The 15,880-nt window shown below is 35.7% G+C and overlaps 1 protein-coding gene across 1 annotated transcript in view; it reads left to right on the top strand.

Moving 5' to 3' along the window:
* Window positions 1–15,880, top strand: part of LOC661076 (uncharacterized protein) — an 86,858-nt gene that overhangs the window by 67,550 nt on the left and 3,428 nt on the right. The window contains exons 3-10 of the mRNA XM_967262.5: window positions 6,459–6,582; window positions 9,626–9,769; window positions 10,514–10,714; window positions 13,341–13,409; window positions 13,471–13,580; window positions 13,902–14,116; window positions 14,224–14,362; window positions 15,427–15,532. Coding sequence (XP_972355.4) covers window positions 6,459–6,582; window positions 9,626–9,769; window positions 10,514–10,714; window positions 13,341–13,409; window positions 13,471–13,580; window positions 13,902–14,116; window positions 14,224–14,362; window positions 15,427–15,532 — 1,108 coding nt within the window. The remainder of the gene's footprint in view (window positions 1–6,458; window positions 6,583–9,625; window positions 9,770–10,513; window positions 10,715–13,340; window positions 13,410–13,470; window positions 13,581–13,901; window positions 14,117–14,223; window positions 14,363–15,426; window positions 15,533–15,880) is intronic.

Genomic DNA, 15,880 nt, shown 5'->3' with positions numbered 1-15,880 from the left:
ATTTTTACTGCCTTCAGAACACTCATCTCTTGCCTTAAATCCTAACAAAGTAACTCTTTTATTAAAGCATTTATTAAGTAAAATTACGGCTAGGTGCAGTTCCTTAAGACATATTTAACGCTACAACTAGCACACAAGACTTAATTAAATAATGAGTACATTAATTTTAAACTTGTTTGTGCCTGCTATCATTGAATTATAAGTTCCACGGTAGGAAAATTCTATTGCAAGGATTCCAAGGCAAAAATATTTTTAAAACCGCTGGTGAAAACAATTAATTAAAGTTTGGTTTAAGATCAAAGTTAAGTTGTTAGTTAACTTGTAGAAGTTTGTTTTTGCTTATTTTTCGATAAGTTTCGTTAAATTGAACGCAATTTATTTTTAGAGGAATGCTCTCGTTTCTCTTTCTTGTGCATTGTTACTTTTACGGTTTGACGTATAGATTGCAGTAGTACGTAAACTGAAGATCAGACTCGCACAAAAGAAGTTAGCTTTGACCCTTCAAATTTGATGAAGCGTAAAAAAGAAACCAAACGTGACCGTTTTCTTCGACAGATTTATACAATTTCACAAATAAGAGATATAATTTTTGTTCGGGTTTAAATTGAAGTTACAAAATCAAAATTCACTTTGTAGGAATTTCGAGACGCTGCCTCGCGCAAATTGAACAAGTTAGCCCTATCAAGAGTAAAAGAATTCAATTTTATTTCACGTTGATCCTTGATGTCGTTATCGCTTGTTTAGGTTCTGTTTCGGACCATTTTTGTCTGAAGCGTGTTTCGCTGTTACTTTTGTAAAATGACTTAATCAAAGGCAGCATCTCTAAAACCCCTTAGCAATAAACTTTATGACATGATCGATAAAGACGAGAATTCTTGATGGAGTACGCTTCCATTAAGGAAAGGTTTTATTTATTTACCGCTTTAACTCGAATGTAAAAAACAATTTGCATCATTGCTCCGAAGACATGACGCGTTTAATGCTTAAGATTACTCCTTCAATATAATCGCTAATCTCTTGATGATGTGGTTAGGTGCTCAAACACGAACCGAGCATTATGAAGTTTAAATTGAGTAATTGTCAAACGTCATCTTTAAGACATTTTACGAACGTTCTTAACCATGCTCGGAACAAAAGATTCTATTAGGTGCATAGCATGCACGAATTCCCAAAACATTCCGGAAATAGGTAAACAAGTATGCTTATAATTAATTGTTAGATAACTTAACTAAATTAAGTAAATGGAGTTTCCCGAAGTGTTACACATTTAAATCATTAATTCGTGCCTACACCACCTGACACCACCACAAGAATTTATTCTTAGTGCACGTAAAAACGACTGTAAATACGTCTAAATCTTTAATGCAGCGAAGGCTGTATTGTTCTGTCTTGCATTTCATCGATTGAGCTGCTCAGGTGTACCTGTCGTGAAATAAGTGCTTATTACTTCTCTTTGTATACTATTTGGGACGAAACCACGAAACCTGAACTTGTTCTCCATTCTCACTCCACATTTTCATGTCATCATTTAACATAAAGTACTTCAGCTTTTTGCGGCGGCAACCAAAATGTGACTCTTCTAAGGTTGTTTGTTCTGTCTGTGGTCGAAATCGCTGTTTATTTTTGCATTAAATTCAAGCTATTAAAATTTACTGCAAACTAGTTCTCTTTTAAGATTATTACGCAAGACAGCAAGAAACATCAAATGTTCGAATGACATGATTGGCTGATTTTAGAACCGGTCTATACAAAACCGGTTATTGGAAAGATCGGAACGTTTGAGCTTTCAAAACCGGTTTGCGATGATTTCAAATTGAAACAATTCGGTTGCAGTTTTCTGTCCTGTCGGCTGGTAAGAATTTAATCGCGCCAAAGCTTGTGTCTAATTAACTTTGTAATACTACGGTTGAAACCAGTAATTAGTCAAAGGTTTAAGACGTGCACCGTTGTCCTTTTGTGTTCCGGATCATAATTAGAAGTTTGTGTCAGTTATATTATCACGTTTGCATAATGAAAGTAAATATTAAGGCCGCACAATCTGCTTTGTCTATTTTAAGCCTTAATATACTCTTTGAGGTTTCTGTATCATTAGGCATCAAATCAAGTGTAAACAGAGCCTGCTTCTGCTACAAATTTGAATTTGGCAGAGCCGCTAGCAAAATAACTGCGGTTGCACATCTGTTTTCCAAACACTTAATTGGCATGAAAAGTTCTCAAGCTTTTTTAAGCTTATAGCGAGTGTGAACTTTAGTAATATATCACTAAAAATTACCCAGTGCCGGTTTAATTCGTTGTGTGTTGGCGCAGGAAAGCCAAAATTAGTCCTTGATCGGGCAATCCGACGGTGAAAGTAAATATTTTGCGTTAGATGTGTTGGGAAACGAACGGTTTCGGCCATTTGTCCTTATTACATGTTTCATTCGGAAATGCGGTTTGCGAGCTTTCAATCACCACGGTCAATTTTAATAGAGAAATGTGTAATTTCGTTCACCAGAGCAGTGAGAAATTATTTAGTCGGCATCATCAATCACCTCGATAATGTACAATGGAGTATCGCATATTTGCATGGAATATCGCATATTTGCACTCGGTTTGTTTACTTTAAATCAATTGTTAGGACAAGCCACAGCTCCACTTTTAATCACTGTTCCAGTTTTGCTGTTTTCAAAAATCAGCTGCTTGAAATAAGGCGGAAAGTTTTCAACTTTCCTGATTCAAATTAAATCGCGAATGAGCCCTATATTAAGTGTGCAAAGTTTATGTCAACAAAAATTTAATCATCGATATTAATTATAACTTGGACACTAGTGATCGATCCTAAATTACGTAGTTTTGGGTATAGCACCCAGTTTATCATAATTACGTGTTCAATAAGCGCTTATTCTCCAAGGAGAACATTTTTCATTCGGACGATTGTTGTGGGTCATTGTGTATTGATTTTTTCAGTTTTCTAGCAGTTTAAGGCTCTTTTACAAAGATTGGTTAAGGTCGTTAAGTGCACGGACAAGTCCATTATTTAGATGTAGGTGCTCTTCTGATTGTTGGCTGGACTCGAGAGCTGCCTGTTTCGCTTAAAAATCTATCGTCAAAACAAAATGAGACCAATATATTTGGTCTCCAAATTAGTGTGCGTTTCAGTTCGAGATTTCCGACTTTCTCTGCTTATTGGAAAAATGCAGCGAGAAATGCAATCGATAAACTTGCGTTTTTCAAAAATAAAACCAACAGCTTCCTTCTCAAAGAGATAAAAAGAGCTAATAATTTTTAAGACATTATAGAAATTTACTCAGCAATAAATCCTGGTATAAAATTTTTAATGGCCAGCGGTATGTTTTTCTTTTCACTTCAATGTTATAGTCGTTTATGAACATTATACCCACTTTTATTAAACGAAAATGCAAGATTGTGGAACAGTATCACTCTGGTTTATTCCGAACCGTTAAATTTTACGTTTGTTTCTGAGGCATAAAAGAAAAACAAACGGTGCATAGTATTTATGGATGCAGATACGTCGCTATGTTTCTTTTTCAAATAATTGAAACTCAAAAATAAAAGGTGGGACGGGCTTGGCATTGGGTAAAATCACCAATATATTCCATTAAAGTAAGCCACTAGAAAAACTTTTTAACAAGTAACACAGTACGCCACGCTTTGAAAAAACAATGCTCGTATTTAAAAATTAAATTATCCTGGAAATTGCCTAACAAAGTTTTTTTAAAAGGATTTTCTTTTCAAAAAAAAAAACATTCAATTTCAATTTGTGTTGATGAGATTAGGTATTAGATGAATTCTAGATGCCACAGGAATACAGAAGGAAATTGAATGTCTAGCTATGATGACAGTCTTGAAATAAAAAGACATGCACTATTTTTAAGCCGAGTACACACAGGCTAAATCGAATCGAACCGCGTCTCTAAACAATTTATTTCTGATGCAAAATCGTGTGTGCACAGCTTGACGTTACAAAATGTAGTTTTAATTTAACTATCTGAAGTAAATGATAAAAATTTAAAAACTCACATATACGAGACGTTAATAATTAATTTTTAGATCTTTTAAATAAGTAACATTTACCTTTGCCTTCAAATTTTAAGCCGGTGGTTTCCTCGAAATAAATTCTACTTCAATTTAGACAAAATACATTTTTAATATGTGGGTAAATACTTAAAACTGTCTAAATGTACAAGAGCTCATGCTTGGCACTAAAATAGTTTCCGTAATTCAAATTAGAGGCACGTACACCGCTCATTGATGTCTGAAGATATCCAGAATCCACATTTGTTTTATAACTCCACAAATCAAGGATAAAATTGCTGAGTGAAGTTCTTCAATGAGTGTAGTTAGGAAACCTGGTTAATAATCAGATTTTGTAACACACGCTATAAACAATGCTGTCGTTTCTGGATTAAGAGTGAGGTTGTCGATTTCGCACCAAATGATTAATAATGATTACGTTTGCCCCTAGAGGTTAACAACGTGGTTAACCAAAGGCCAGATCACATTGATGTGAATAGAATTCGCAAATGACAGATTCAAATGGTTCATCGTTTGCAATCTGCACTAATAGCGGCAATTTTTATCGATGTTATTTTCAGCCAATATCAGCTTTATGGAGATCTCGGCCTGTGTATTGCACAATTGGAATATGCCGCTTTATCAAATAAAATTTAACCATTTAGTCGTTGACTTTTTCAATAACGATCCCGTCGTCCCAAATGCACCCAACTAGAAGCGATATTTTCTTTATGACGCAAATGTTACATTGTAAACTTCTTATATTGGATATGCAAATCGAGCAGCATAAAAAATACGGCGGCTTATCGTTTTGCCTTAAAAAATCATTACGTTTTTATATTTTCCGGAAAAATAAGCCAAAGGAAGCATTTTCAACAAAATATTAAAGTCAGTCCTGACTGTGTTTTGATCTTGCAGATCATCTGATTTGTCACGTGTGAAATATGATTGGCACACAGTTGAATAATTTATCTCACACCTCAGACAGCTCCATTTGGAAGGAGTTTGGGGTCGCACAGCTTGGCGCTGCCGCCAAAATGAATTTTTGGAATAATCTAAAGTTTTACAAATATTCATTTGTAATGAAATACGCACCATAAAGCAGGAGAGAGTCCTTATTTTCAGTCTTTGTGATTTTAGGATCGTATTTACGTTTGAATCATCTCCTTTTATTTTATTCAAACGTTAATTAAATAATTAGAATTTGGAGAAAATTAAATTGGCGAAATGAACGAAATGAAATACTTAGTAGTGTACTTCAAATTAATGAAACCTTCGGCTTTCTGACGCTATTCATACGAGTAGTTTGGATGCCGTTGTAAACAAATTTTTAATTTTGTTAAAGCTCGAGTTGCTGCAAACTTTTAGAAAGTGCCTTTTTGTCGCCGGTGTTTATCTTTGTTGCCCATGTACACACATATATTTCTGTCGAGCTGCATTGGCATATATTAAAAAATTCGCATTTTTACTAGAAAGCAAACTTGCATTCATGTTTCATGAAGAAACCAATATTTATTGCCAACATATGCAAATTTTCTAGCAAAATAACGGTAAAACATCCAGTACATTCGTGTACGTAATATTAAACTAGAGGAATGAATATAAAGTGGGTTATTATGTTATATCGTGAACAGTGTAAACAGGATTACTTTTTCGAATCAAAACCGGAGTATAATTGTGCTGATTTGGCGGTTTCTGCTCGGAATCTACTCTTTTCCCTATTCGACTAGATGGATAGTGCATAACTCCAGAAAATAGACGAAAATATCATAAATGTTCGTGCGGTGCATACTATTAAAGAGATCAAAACGAACAATTCGATAGACGCTGCACTAAAGAGCCGAATATATTAAAGTTTTTTAGGACAGATGGAGTAGGATTGTCTTTTGATTCCGCACGGCCTTAGGCAGGACTATATTGAGACTCGCTATCATCAACTAAATGCGAAATGAATTCTTACAAAAAGCATGTTTGCCTAACGAATGGGCCTGAAATTTTTACAAATTAAAAATGTGACAGCGGTTTCGCTCACACGAACATTAAATTCAATCAACACAAATCACTGAATTATCGGGACAGGTGCAGCACTACAATTTATGCATTTTTAAAATAAATTATGTTCCTCGTGCGCTTATCCACTAATTACATTTTGTTGTAAATAATTGATTATCGTGAATAATGATTTTTCAGACAGCTGCGAAGTTTGATGTAAGTTTGTCACGGTTATATTTACGATCTTTGGAGAACTTTGAGGCCGTAATGCGGGACATCTAAAAGTTGCATTAACTGCGAGTTATTCGGCCATAAAGTGACATCCACAGCGATGATAGTGCCGGTCAGCCACTGAAACAATCATGCTAAAACACAATTCCCAACTAACTCAAACGACTCATTACACTGACCTCTATATAAACCAAAATCTAACCAGCATGTCTCTATTTCAGGGGAACTAGTGGAATTGATATAGATCTGCGGCGGGTTGATATCGACCAATGCCCTTTGCCGAAGGGCAGCACACAGCTCAACATTTTCGCGGCTTCAGACAAATGCAAAAAGCGCACTACGGAAGTAAGTTCAGCAGTTTTATTACCTTTGTACTTTCAGTATTCCAGCCACAACCTCAACACTTTTCCAGCATTTCGTTTAAATTTTTAGTTTCGAAGTTACAGATACAAACAAATGCGACTATCGATTGACAATAAACTGCATTTTAAATACACGAATTTCAGATGTAATGGAGAAGCAATGAAGCTGACAAAACTCAGGAAGCTTAACAAGCAGCAGGAAACCTGTCAGATTTCTTTAGTTAATTTGCCGCTCTATATTATCGTCTAGTTCGCTAATAAAATGTTGTAAAATTTAATTTCCCATGTTTTGACATAAACCACCTCGGCTTTATTTCTGAAATAAACACGCCGGTTTAAAGCGCAAGCTTGCAATATTCTAATTTTCTCTGAAAATACAAGCATGTGTGTAAAGTTTTGGCCCGAAGTTTTACGTGACCATGGATCAATATTGTTTATCTGATTGTTCTTTTTTCTGGTTCAGTAAATAGATTATTCGATTTGATTACTCGTAAACTGAAGATGCATTTTAAGTATCTACGAGGGAGTCGTGCTCGTACACAACTTGAAACATATCAATTTTTTATTCCGGGTTTCCATCAAAATTCAATTACGGTGTTTATCGGATCTTTCCGTTTAAGATAGCTACGTGCAATTACAGTTGGATTTGTTGCATATCAGACGCAGTGACATTCTGTTTGGTTTAGCGAAAGATTACAAACTATTTTTTAAATTTTATATTTAATAGACAAAGTAAGAGCTTTAAAAACAAGCAGTGAAAAGCCCTTTCAAATTCTCAGAGAGAACAGAGAGTCTAGCGGTCCGTTGCTTGTGCAATAACACTGTAAAAAGGCAATAAATCTTTAAGGTTTTCTATTTCCACAATACCACTGCTTTCTCCTTGTCTTAAAGCACATGTCTCCCGAAATTTACATTTCATTTATTATTTATGTATAATAGAGTGAAGTTGGATAAATCCTAGAGCACGTAGACAAAAATTACGAGGGAGTTTGAGTTTGTGGAAAGTGTTAACACTTTGACAAGTTTATCTATAACATAGTTTCCTCGATAGGGAAAGTTTAAAGGACAGGGTACTAGAAAATCGTACAACTAATGAGACAATATGGCAAATAAATTGTACTCCGAGGTAAGTCCTGCAGGGTTATTTTAGAGCAAATTTGTCAGTGTGTTCCTAATATGTCACCAGCAAAATTTCAAAAGTTTTACGAAATATGTTCGTGAGAGAAATTTGCATAGCTCTGTAGTTAGTGTATTTCAGAATAATTCTGCATCTCCGTAAACTAATGTATATAAAATAACTTTTCATCGTGTTGAGCAGAGCAAAATGTTTTAATACAGAAAGTAGTTTATGCCAACGATAATCTGCTTTTGTAATTTAAATAATTCTAGTTTATCTAACCCGGCGATAGTTGGATTTAAAAAAATATTCAACTCGACATTCGCTTTCGCTAAAACAATTTTGATCTCTTGGGCAAAGGTGCAGAGTTATGGCTCGTCTATACTGGAAATATTAAAGCCCTAATCTGGGATGACGGAAGCAGGAAGGAGGAAGCTACAAAAATTAAAGTGACTATTAAGATACGTTTCAAAAGATAAGTCTAAGAAACACGCAACAAGGAAAAGTGTCAGAAATGCTAATATAATCTAAGAAAATTAAAGGAAGGATTTGGGAATTACGGTAGGGAAATAGAGGCGAGTTTCTGCATTTATTATGGAGAAGTCTGTCGAAAACGCAGGGACGTGATCAGTCTGAAACAACAAGAAGGAGGCACGTTGCTCGTTTAATAAAAATCTGCCAAAACACGATTCGTGTTTTAATTATCCAAAAGGTGCGAAACGAGCTTTGCCATTATTACAGGCCAACGGGTGTTATCTGACTATAAATTGCGTGATATTTTTTGTTCGCAATAATGAACGAGCTTATAGATTTTGCATAGACACCGGCGGTTAATTTTCAATAGTTTCCCCCGACGGCCGCCCTTCGGAAATCCGTTCGTTGGCCCATTGGTAGCGGTACTCAGGCTGTCGCTTAATGTAATTGTGCAGTGCCATCGGGGGATTCCGGAATGCGAGGAATATGTTTACTTGCATTAAGGGTATTTCAGATATGTAGATTATTTCTCTTCGTATGTTGTGACAAAGTCGTGACATCGATTAATCACTTTAATTATGTCATTTATCAACTCAAATCACTAACCATTATCTTAACTGTGTGTCGAGGACCTTATTAACGTACCGAACTTGTCACCATAACACAAAGCTCACACAACAATTAACGAGCAAACTCTTCTCCCACGATCAAAATTTGGAAATCGCCGTTTAATTGTGGAGCGCACGATTTTCGGCGCCGAACAGCGGCATTGAATTAGTTGGTCATGGTATGACTTTCATTGTGCGAACGAAAACCCGGTTGAGGGCATATTGCCTGTATTGTGCCTCGATAAAGAAAAATTCTAGGGAACATAAATGTGCGGTTTAATGAGACTATTCGCCGATGTCGTTTCACCGCGCCACAAAGAAAGTATAAAACTGTCAGGCAAAAATCAAATCAAATTTGTGATAATCACTGACCTGGTAGATTTTTGCAACACAATAATTGGCTTTGATGGAATTTAACATGTTTGGGTCAGATTTGTGATAATCCAAAAAGCGGCAATTTTACAACAAAGCCCCGTCGATTTAATTAACTTAATTAAAGCGAAATCAAAGTAAATCATTAAAAAATAAATCCGCTGACTAGCGATTGAATGGATTACACTAAACCTTTCGGTTTCAAATGACCAGTTGGTTTGGTAATTGATTAAAGCAGATATGTAGACATTGTGACAAGAAGATGACTGCTAAGTAGGGGTAGTAAACAGTGCAGGCAAATTGTCCTCGATCCAATTAACTTGGGCTGCCCTTCAGTTTTCAACTGCGTGACTCCTGTTTGGTTAACAGATTCCCGGATTAGGGCCAGATTTTTTGCACTTTTGGAGCAATTAACCCCGATAGTCGGTTGTTGATAACTATCGAATTTTTTTCAGTGTATTCCGCTGTCAGGACTGGGCTTCAGGCGGGGTAGTTACAAGTGTATATGCAAACGCGGCTTTTTCTTTCCGGACACCAAAGCGGACAGGCGCTACTATAATGGAACCGTGATCGAAGAGGAATATGAAAAACTGATGTTGGTAAGAATTAAGCTTTGACACTGATCGTCGGCCAAACAGCTCATCAATGCTGCAAATATTGATATTTATTCACAGTGTGTTTCACTTAATGTGCTTCGTTAGCCGGAAGCAGCATTATGTACCCTAGGGAATTGACAATACGATTACTTGTAACGGATTGACAGCTAAGGGTTAAAAACCCGGATCATAACTAATAGGCAATATTGCGATACAAAAAGGTCAATAAATCCCGGCTTGCCACTAAATCCCATATTAATTCCGATCTAAGCAAATCGTTTCCCGATTTATGCGATAAGACAAAATTAACATTATTGATTAAGTTGGAGATACTCTGATTTAGTGGCAAAGTTTGCAGTATCTATTTACCTGAGAAGACGCCAAAAGTTTTATTTTGAATTTGGTCGTGAATGAAAAACTGCGCGCATTAAATAGTGGAATGGAGATTTATTTGTGACCTCTGTCGCTCTATACCGAATCACGTGTGGCAATTAACTCGACAATGGCTCCAATTTCGTTGCCTTAATCCAAAAGGGAACAGAATTTCCATTTTTTTCCTGTTATTTATGACCCGAAGTGTGTTATGATTCAAAGGCGAACTCTGTATTAATCCAAGAAGGGATGCATAATAAATATGTAAATATTATGAATAATATTGTAGTAAATCTTGGAAGACCAAAGGCGTGTGTAGTTGTGAGATTTATTTTACATTATTTTACGCTAAAGTGTCTCTGTATTATTCAACAGGGCGAAACCAGTCAGTACGCGAAAGCTGGAATTTTCGAATGTCTCTCATGTCCTGAAGGATGTGAAACCTGTGAGGACGACCGACCATGTGTGGTTTCTCTCAACTGGGTAATGCGAACGGTCATTCTCGTCCTTTCCTGTGTCATCATCTGCTGTTTACCCATCGTTGTCGTCTTTACCTGGAAATACGGGAATGTGAAGGTAAATACCTCGACTGTGTAAAATTAACAACGAACAAAAACAACAGATAGTGCCAATATTCCATACAATTTCCACCAATCTACCAGATGAACTACGATTTGTGTCTGAAACATTACTCCTTCGCTGCTTTAAATCCTCGGAAAAAACATTTTCAGAGGCTATTTGTACAAACGACACCAGCCTTTGTTCAATTACTGGCAATTTATATTATTTTGACCCGGCCAAGCAACTCCCACACATGACTTAATGCTAAAATATCAAAGACTTTTGGATATCCCTCATCGTATTTCTTGTTATTTTTTTCCAGACTAATAAAGCATTCTCAGAAGAATATTTGATTCGTTTCAGTTTGATTTAAAAATGTACGGCGGCAACTTGCTCGTTGAAGCTATATTCTTTAATAAAAATTACTTCTGTGCCAGTTTTACGACACCAAAAAGTAGAACTTTTTCTGTCCGATGGTTGTTATTCTTTAGGACATCGTTTAATACACTTAAACATTTTACCTGACGTAAGTGTTTGCTTGTTAAAGTTTTATTTTCAAAATTTGCTGCTTCAATTTTTCCTCTGTCACTCGCTTTTCTAAATAATTTAAGGGTTTTTACTTTTTAAGCGCTTCGATTTTACCTGAAAGCCGTTTTCAGCCAACTTATTCCAATTAAATTAACAGCTGTTTCTCCAAAACATTCTAAATAATTCTCGACCAAACTAGGTTTTAAAGTAGCATTGACAATTAGCAATTAGCGAAAAAATCGCAAGTATTGATCATCTTTAACAACACGAACCTTCGAATTCGTCCACGCAAGACGTTCAAAACCGCAACCTGTAACGGCTCTAACTTTTCAAATTTACAAATACGTATTTTAGAACGAGTCACTCGTGTAAAAACTACACCGATCAGGTTGGAACGTAATTGAAACTCTTTAGAAACACAATTTTCCGAATCAGATTAGTATAGAAAAAGTTTGTTCCAGTTTTTACAAAGGTTCATTTGAAAACTTTGTGTGAAGCTCGAAGGCTTCTTCAAATATTGTACTAGGAGTGTAGTTAATTTTCTTAAATAAGCTCCAAATTACATTTATTTAGGAAAGTCTTTCTAAGAGTGTGAACTGACGTAATATTTGAGTGGATTATAGTGCACGCTAGGAGTCTCAAGTTTAAACATTTTTGTACTCCAGCTAAATGTAAAATTTATGCCAACTTTCGTGCAACGTAAAATGGTGTTCATAAACAAAATTGCTATGAATATTCGGGAAGCAATCAGCTGTCTCTTGTCAACTTAAATTTATTTTTCTAAATTGTCTACTTGATGGAAGCTTAAATCTTCAAAAAATATTTTTGAATCTAGCGTTGCAGCGAATGTCCATCATTTAAATTAATCGCGTCAGTTAAGTCGAACGGTTCAATTAATAAATCGATCGGTTGACTAAGCATAAGCCGCACTAGAGAGGATTAAACATTTTTATTTACTTTATGACTAGGATTTTGCTTTTTGAACTTCTCTACGTACATTAATAATAATTAGCACAAATAAACAAGACTGACGAGGACAGACTTTAAAATATTAAGCTGTAGCTTTAATCAATTCCGAAATAAGTAGTAAACAACATCTGCACCCTTGAGTTGTACATTTTAATAAGTTGCTTTTTGCGCTACGCAAAGTGGCTAATATTTCATATCTGGTTTGTTATTCAACAATAAGAACAAATTTTGATTGAAAGCGCCAAGGAAAAAATATTTTCTCCAGTAAGTTTCGAAATTGTGTTAGCACATTACTGGATTGACACATTTTGGTGAAGTCAAGCTTGAAACAGGATATAGAGGGAATTATTCAATGCATTTTATGACGTGTAAACATATCAAATCGATGTGTTGAAAATCCCAAAAGTTAAATGCGTTCGAATACTTACGTCCGGTTCAGCTTCCTTATCGAGTTATAGGGGAACAAAGATCACATTGTTGCCGAACGAAAACTAATTTATTTCAAAGAAAAATTTAAGATGGGTATCTATAAAAGCGCTCGGATGTGTAACAATGGAGTTTTAATCGCTCCCAGTGAAAAACATCATTCTGAATATTGCGCTCAAACCACGCTTGCAAGAATGAATTTAAATTAAAAACTATTGCTTTGCGACTGGTTACAGTTTGACTCGGAATTCGTTTGCTGGAGATTACATATTTGCTTTCAGTTTTACAATCGGGAAAATCTTTCGTCGGTAATTTCAGCGCTGCTGGTCTATTCATTCATTTTCATCGATCATCAATTTTACTGCGATCAGCGAAACGCTATAGAATTTATGTGCCATTTAATACTGTTTGAATTATTCTGTTATGTTTAAACACTAAATAATAATCATTAATATACAATAAATTTGTGGGGTGGGTGTTCTGCCCACAAATAACACAATTACAAGGCCGGTAAATAAAACAGAAATTTCAAAGAAAGCACTAACGAAAATATTTTTGTTGCTTGATCAGGAATTCGTGCCGGAGGCCACACTGATTTGTCGGTTGTAATAAATGGGAAAAGTTTTCTTTGGTTTACACCGTGAAATTTGGTGGGCTTCAAAGAAGGAAATTAAAAGTCATAAAAATAAAATATACATTATTGTTTGTTGTATTTCAGGTGGTACGTGCCGCCAGTCCTGTTCTATTATGCTTCATAACTTTGGGAGCTTTCCTCATATATTGTACGGTATGTAATGCCATTTGCGTGCTTTTGAAGGAATAAGTAAAAATTTGGTTTTGTTCTTTAGATGATTGTGATGTACCCTCGTCCTAATATGTACACGTGCATAGCACGAGTGTGGCTTAGAGAAATTGGCTTTTCATTAACCTACGGAGCTTTGATGCTGAAGACGTGGCGGTGAGTATTAACAAAAAGGAACTTTGACGGCAAGATAGAATACAATTTATAAAAGTTAGAAATATGCTTGCATAATGTAGAAATTAGAAAGTTCTAACTAATTAAAAAGGGAAAAGTGCGACCACCTAAATGGAAATTCCCTTATAACAAAAGTTAGTAACCTCTTAGGAAAATATGTAATAATATTTCATTTTGAGGCAATTTTCAGTTCTTCAGTTCAGTTGACACGACTTGAAAATAAATGCATTTAAATGACGCGCTAATTTATGTATATTAGCAGAAGTTCGCTCCGTCGTGGTGAGACCTTTTCTTATCTTGCAGAATTTCCGTCATCTTCCGCGTTCGTTCAGCTAAGGCCGTCAAGATTACAGACATGAATTTGCTAAAGCGGCTTGGTGTTATAGTTGCCATTTTTACTGTTTTTCTGGCTATTCGAACTCTTGTTGCTCCGCCAGTCGTCATCGTCGGCCGAACAGCTGATGACCTTAAGGCCTATTTGTGCCGCACTGATTGGTGGGACCACTCATTCACGACACGTAAGTTGCGCCGATTGGCCCAAATCCCACACTAAAACCAGCGGGACCTTTGCCCAGTTATCGCCAATTTCGCTTTCAACATTAAAACCGATTTTTTATGGTTTCAGTCGAAGTCATGTTTCTGGTTTGGGGAATACGACTGTGCATCGTCGTACGGAAAGCTCCATCCGAGTTTAATGAAAGTCGCTTTATTTCCATGGCCATTTATAATGAATTCCTACTATCTGTCTTTCTCAATATATCAATGTAAGTACTCACATCAATTCAACAATATTCAATAGACCTATTGAGTGTTTTTGGAATATATTTTTAGATAATGCTTCACGCAGGTTGTCGACAAGAGACGGACATTAAAAATTTCGTTCATTATTTTATTTCTGTTTTATTCCTGTTCATGACACTGATAGCTGAAGTTATTCCGCATAAATGAAATCAGCTGTGATATTGGAAATATATTTTCTAAAATTTTATAAAAAAGGTAAACGTGTTTACCAAAATTTTTTCGCTCAATTCCTGGCCTCTAGCAAGCGCTCGTAAATTGTTCCGATGATACAATAATGTGTGTTGAATCTTATTTAAATTCAGCACATTTTATTATGACAGTTTATTGTGTTTATGTCGACCATCCACGACCAATTTCAGCGGCAGATTTAATTACGTGCTCTGCTTGATATATCGATATCATAGCGCCCTGAAAATTAGTCCATTTTCAGGTCGCTTCATTCGCAATCCTTATGTTCATTAGGTCGAAGCTTCTGTTGTTGGCTTAATGAATTTAAAAACGACATTAAGATTCATAAAGTTCTTTTAATAAATAATAAACGAATGCAAATATAGTGGAAATTTATTTGTGAAGTTTCACCAAATTATTTCGAAAAATATTTTTCGAGTGAACCTATTATCGCGAGTTAGCCCATTAGTTCATTTAAAATTCGGAAAGTTTACCGCACTTTACGGATCCCTCTGGATGTCCTGTCGTACCGGTTCAGACATGCTGTCCTGGGGATCACTTTACAATCTTATCTCCATATAAATTCACTGATCTGCAAAGTAAAGTCGGTAAAGTTGAGTCTTGGAATTTTCAATATAAAATGCAAATACACAATTGCATATGCATGTTTTTTCTCATTTGCCCCTTTTTGCCCCGATATTCCAAACAATATTCATTATACGGCTTTTTGTTCCACGTCTACCATGAGTAACAAATTAATTACTTTGTTTGGCAGAAATTTACCCTTGAAGACGCGCAATTTTCGCCTTTAACACGTCGGTATTGTTATAATTCAAATGATGGCATTGTTATTGTTTAGGTTGTTCCTGCAAAAACCTGCTAACCCAGACCTGCTCTACATTATTTTCTTCTGTCATACGCAGCTCACCGTAACATTACTTCTGTGCCTCATATTCGGAAGCAAGGTACGGTATAATATGTTTACGTTCAGAAATGTTCTAATTCTTCTAAATAATGATCTACGTCTTGAGCATTTTCACTTGGCTCAGCTCCTCTTAATTCCCATGGTTTAATAATATAATGAATCTTGTGAGCCGAGTGTTTAATGAATACACTTAACAAGACAACAACCATTAATCTCTAAATACGTGTACTTGTAAACTAAATACCCAAATTGCATCAAAATGCGTCTAATTCCTATTACACAATGCATAGGAAGGCGTCCGAGTGCATGACACAGTCAAAATTCACGAGATAAGTGAAACGATTGCTAGAATAAAAGCTGCAGCAAACTTTGCTAATAGTATAGTGTC

Source organism: Tribolium castaneum, chromosome 10 (genome assembly GCF_031307605.1).
Source record: "Tribolium castaneum strain GA2 chromosome 10, icTriCast1.1, whole genome shotgun sequence".
Taxonomy (NCBI): domain Eukaryota; kingdom Metazoa; phylum Arthropoda; class Insecta; order Coleoptera; family Tenebrionidae; genus Tribolium; species Tribolium castaneum.
This window is presented reverse-complemented; position numbering and strand designations above follow the sequence as displayed.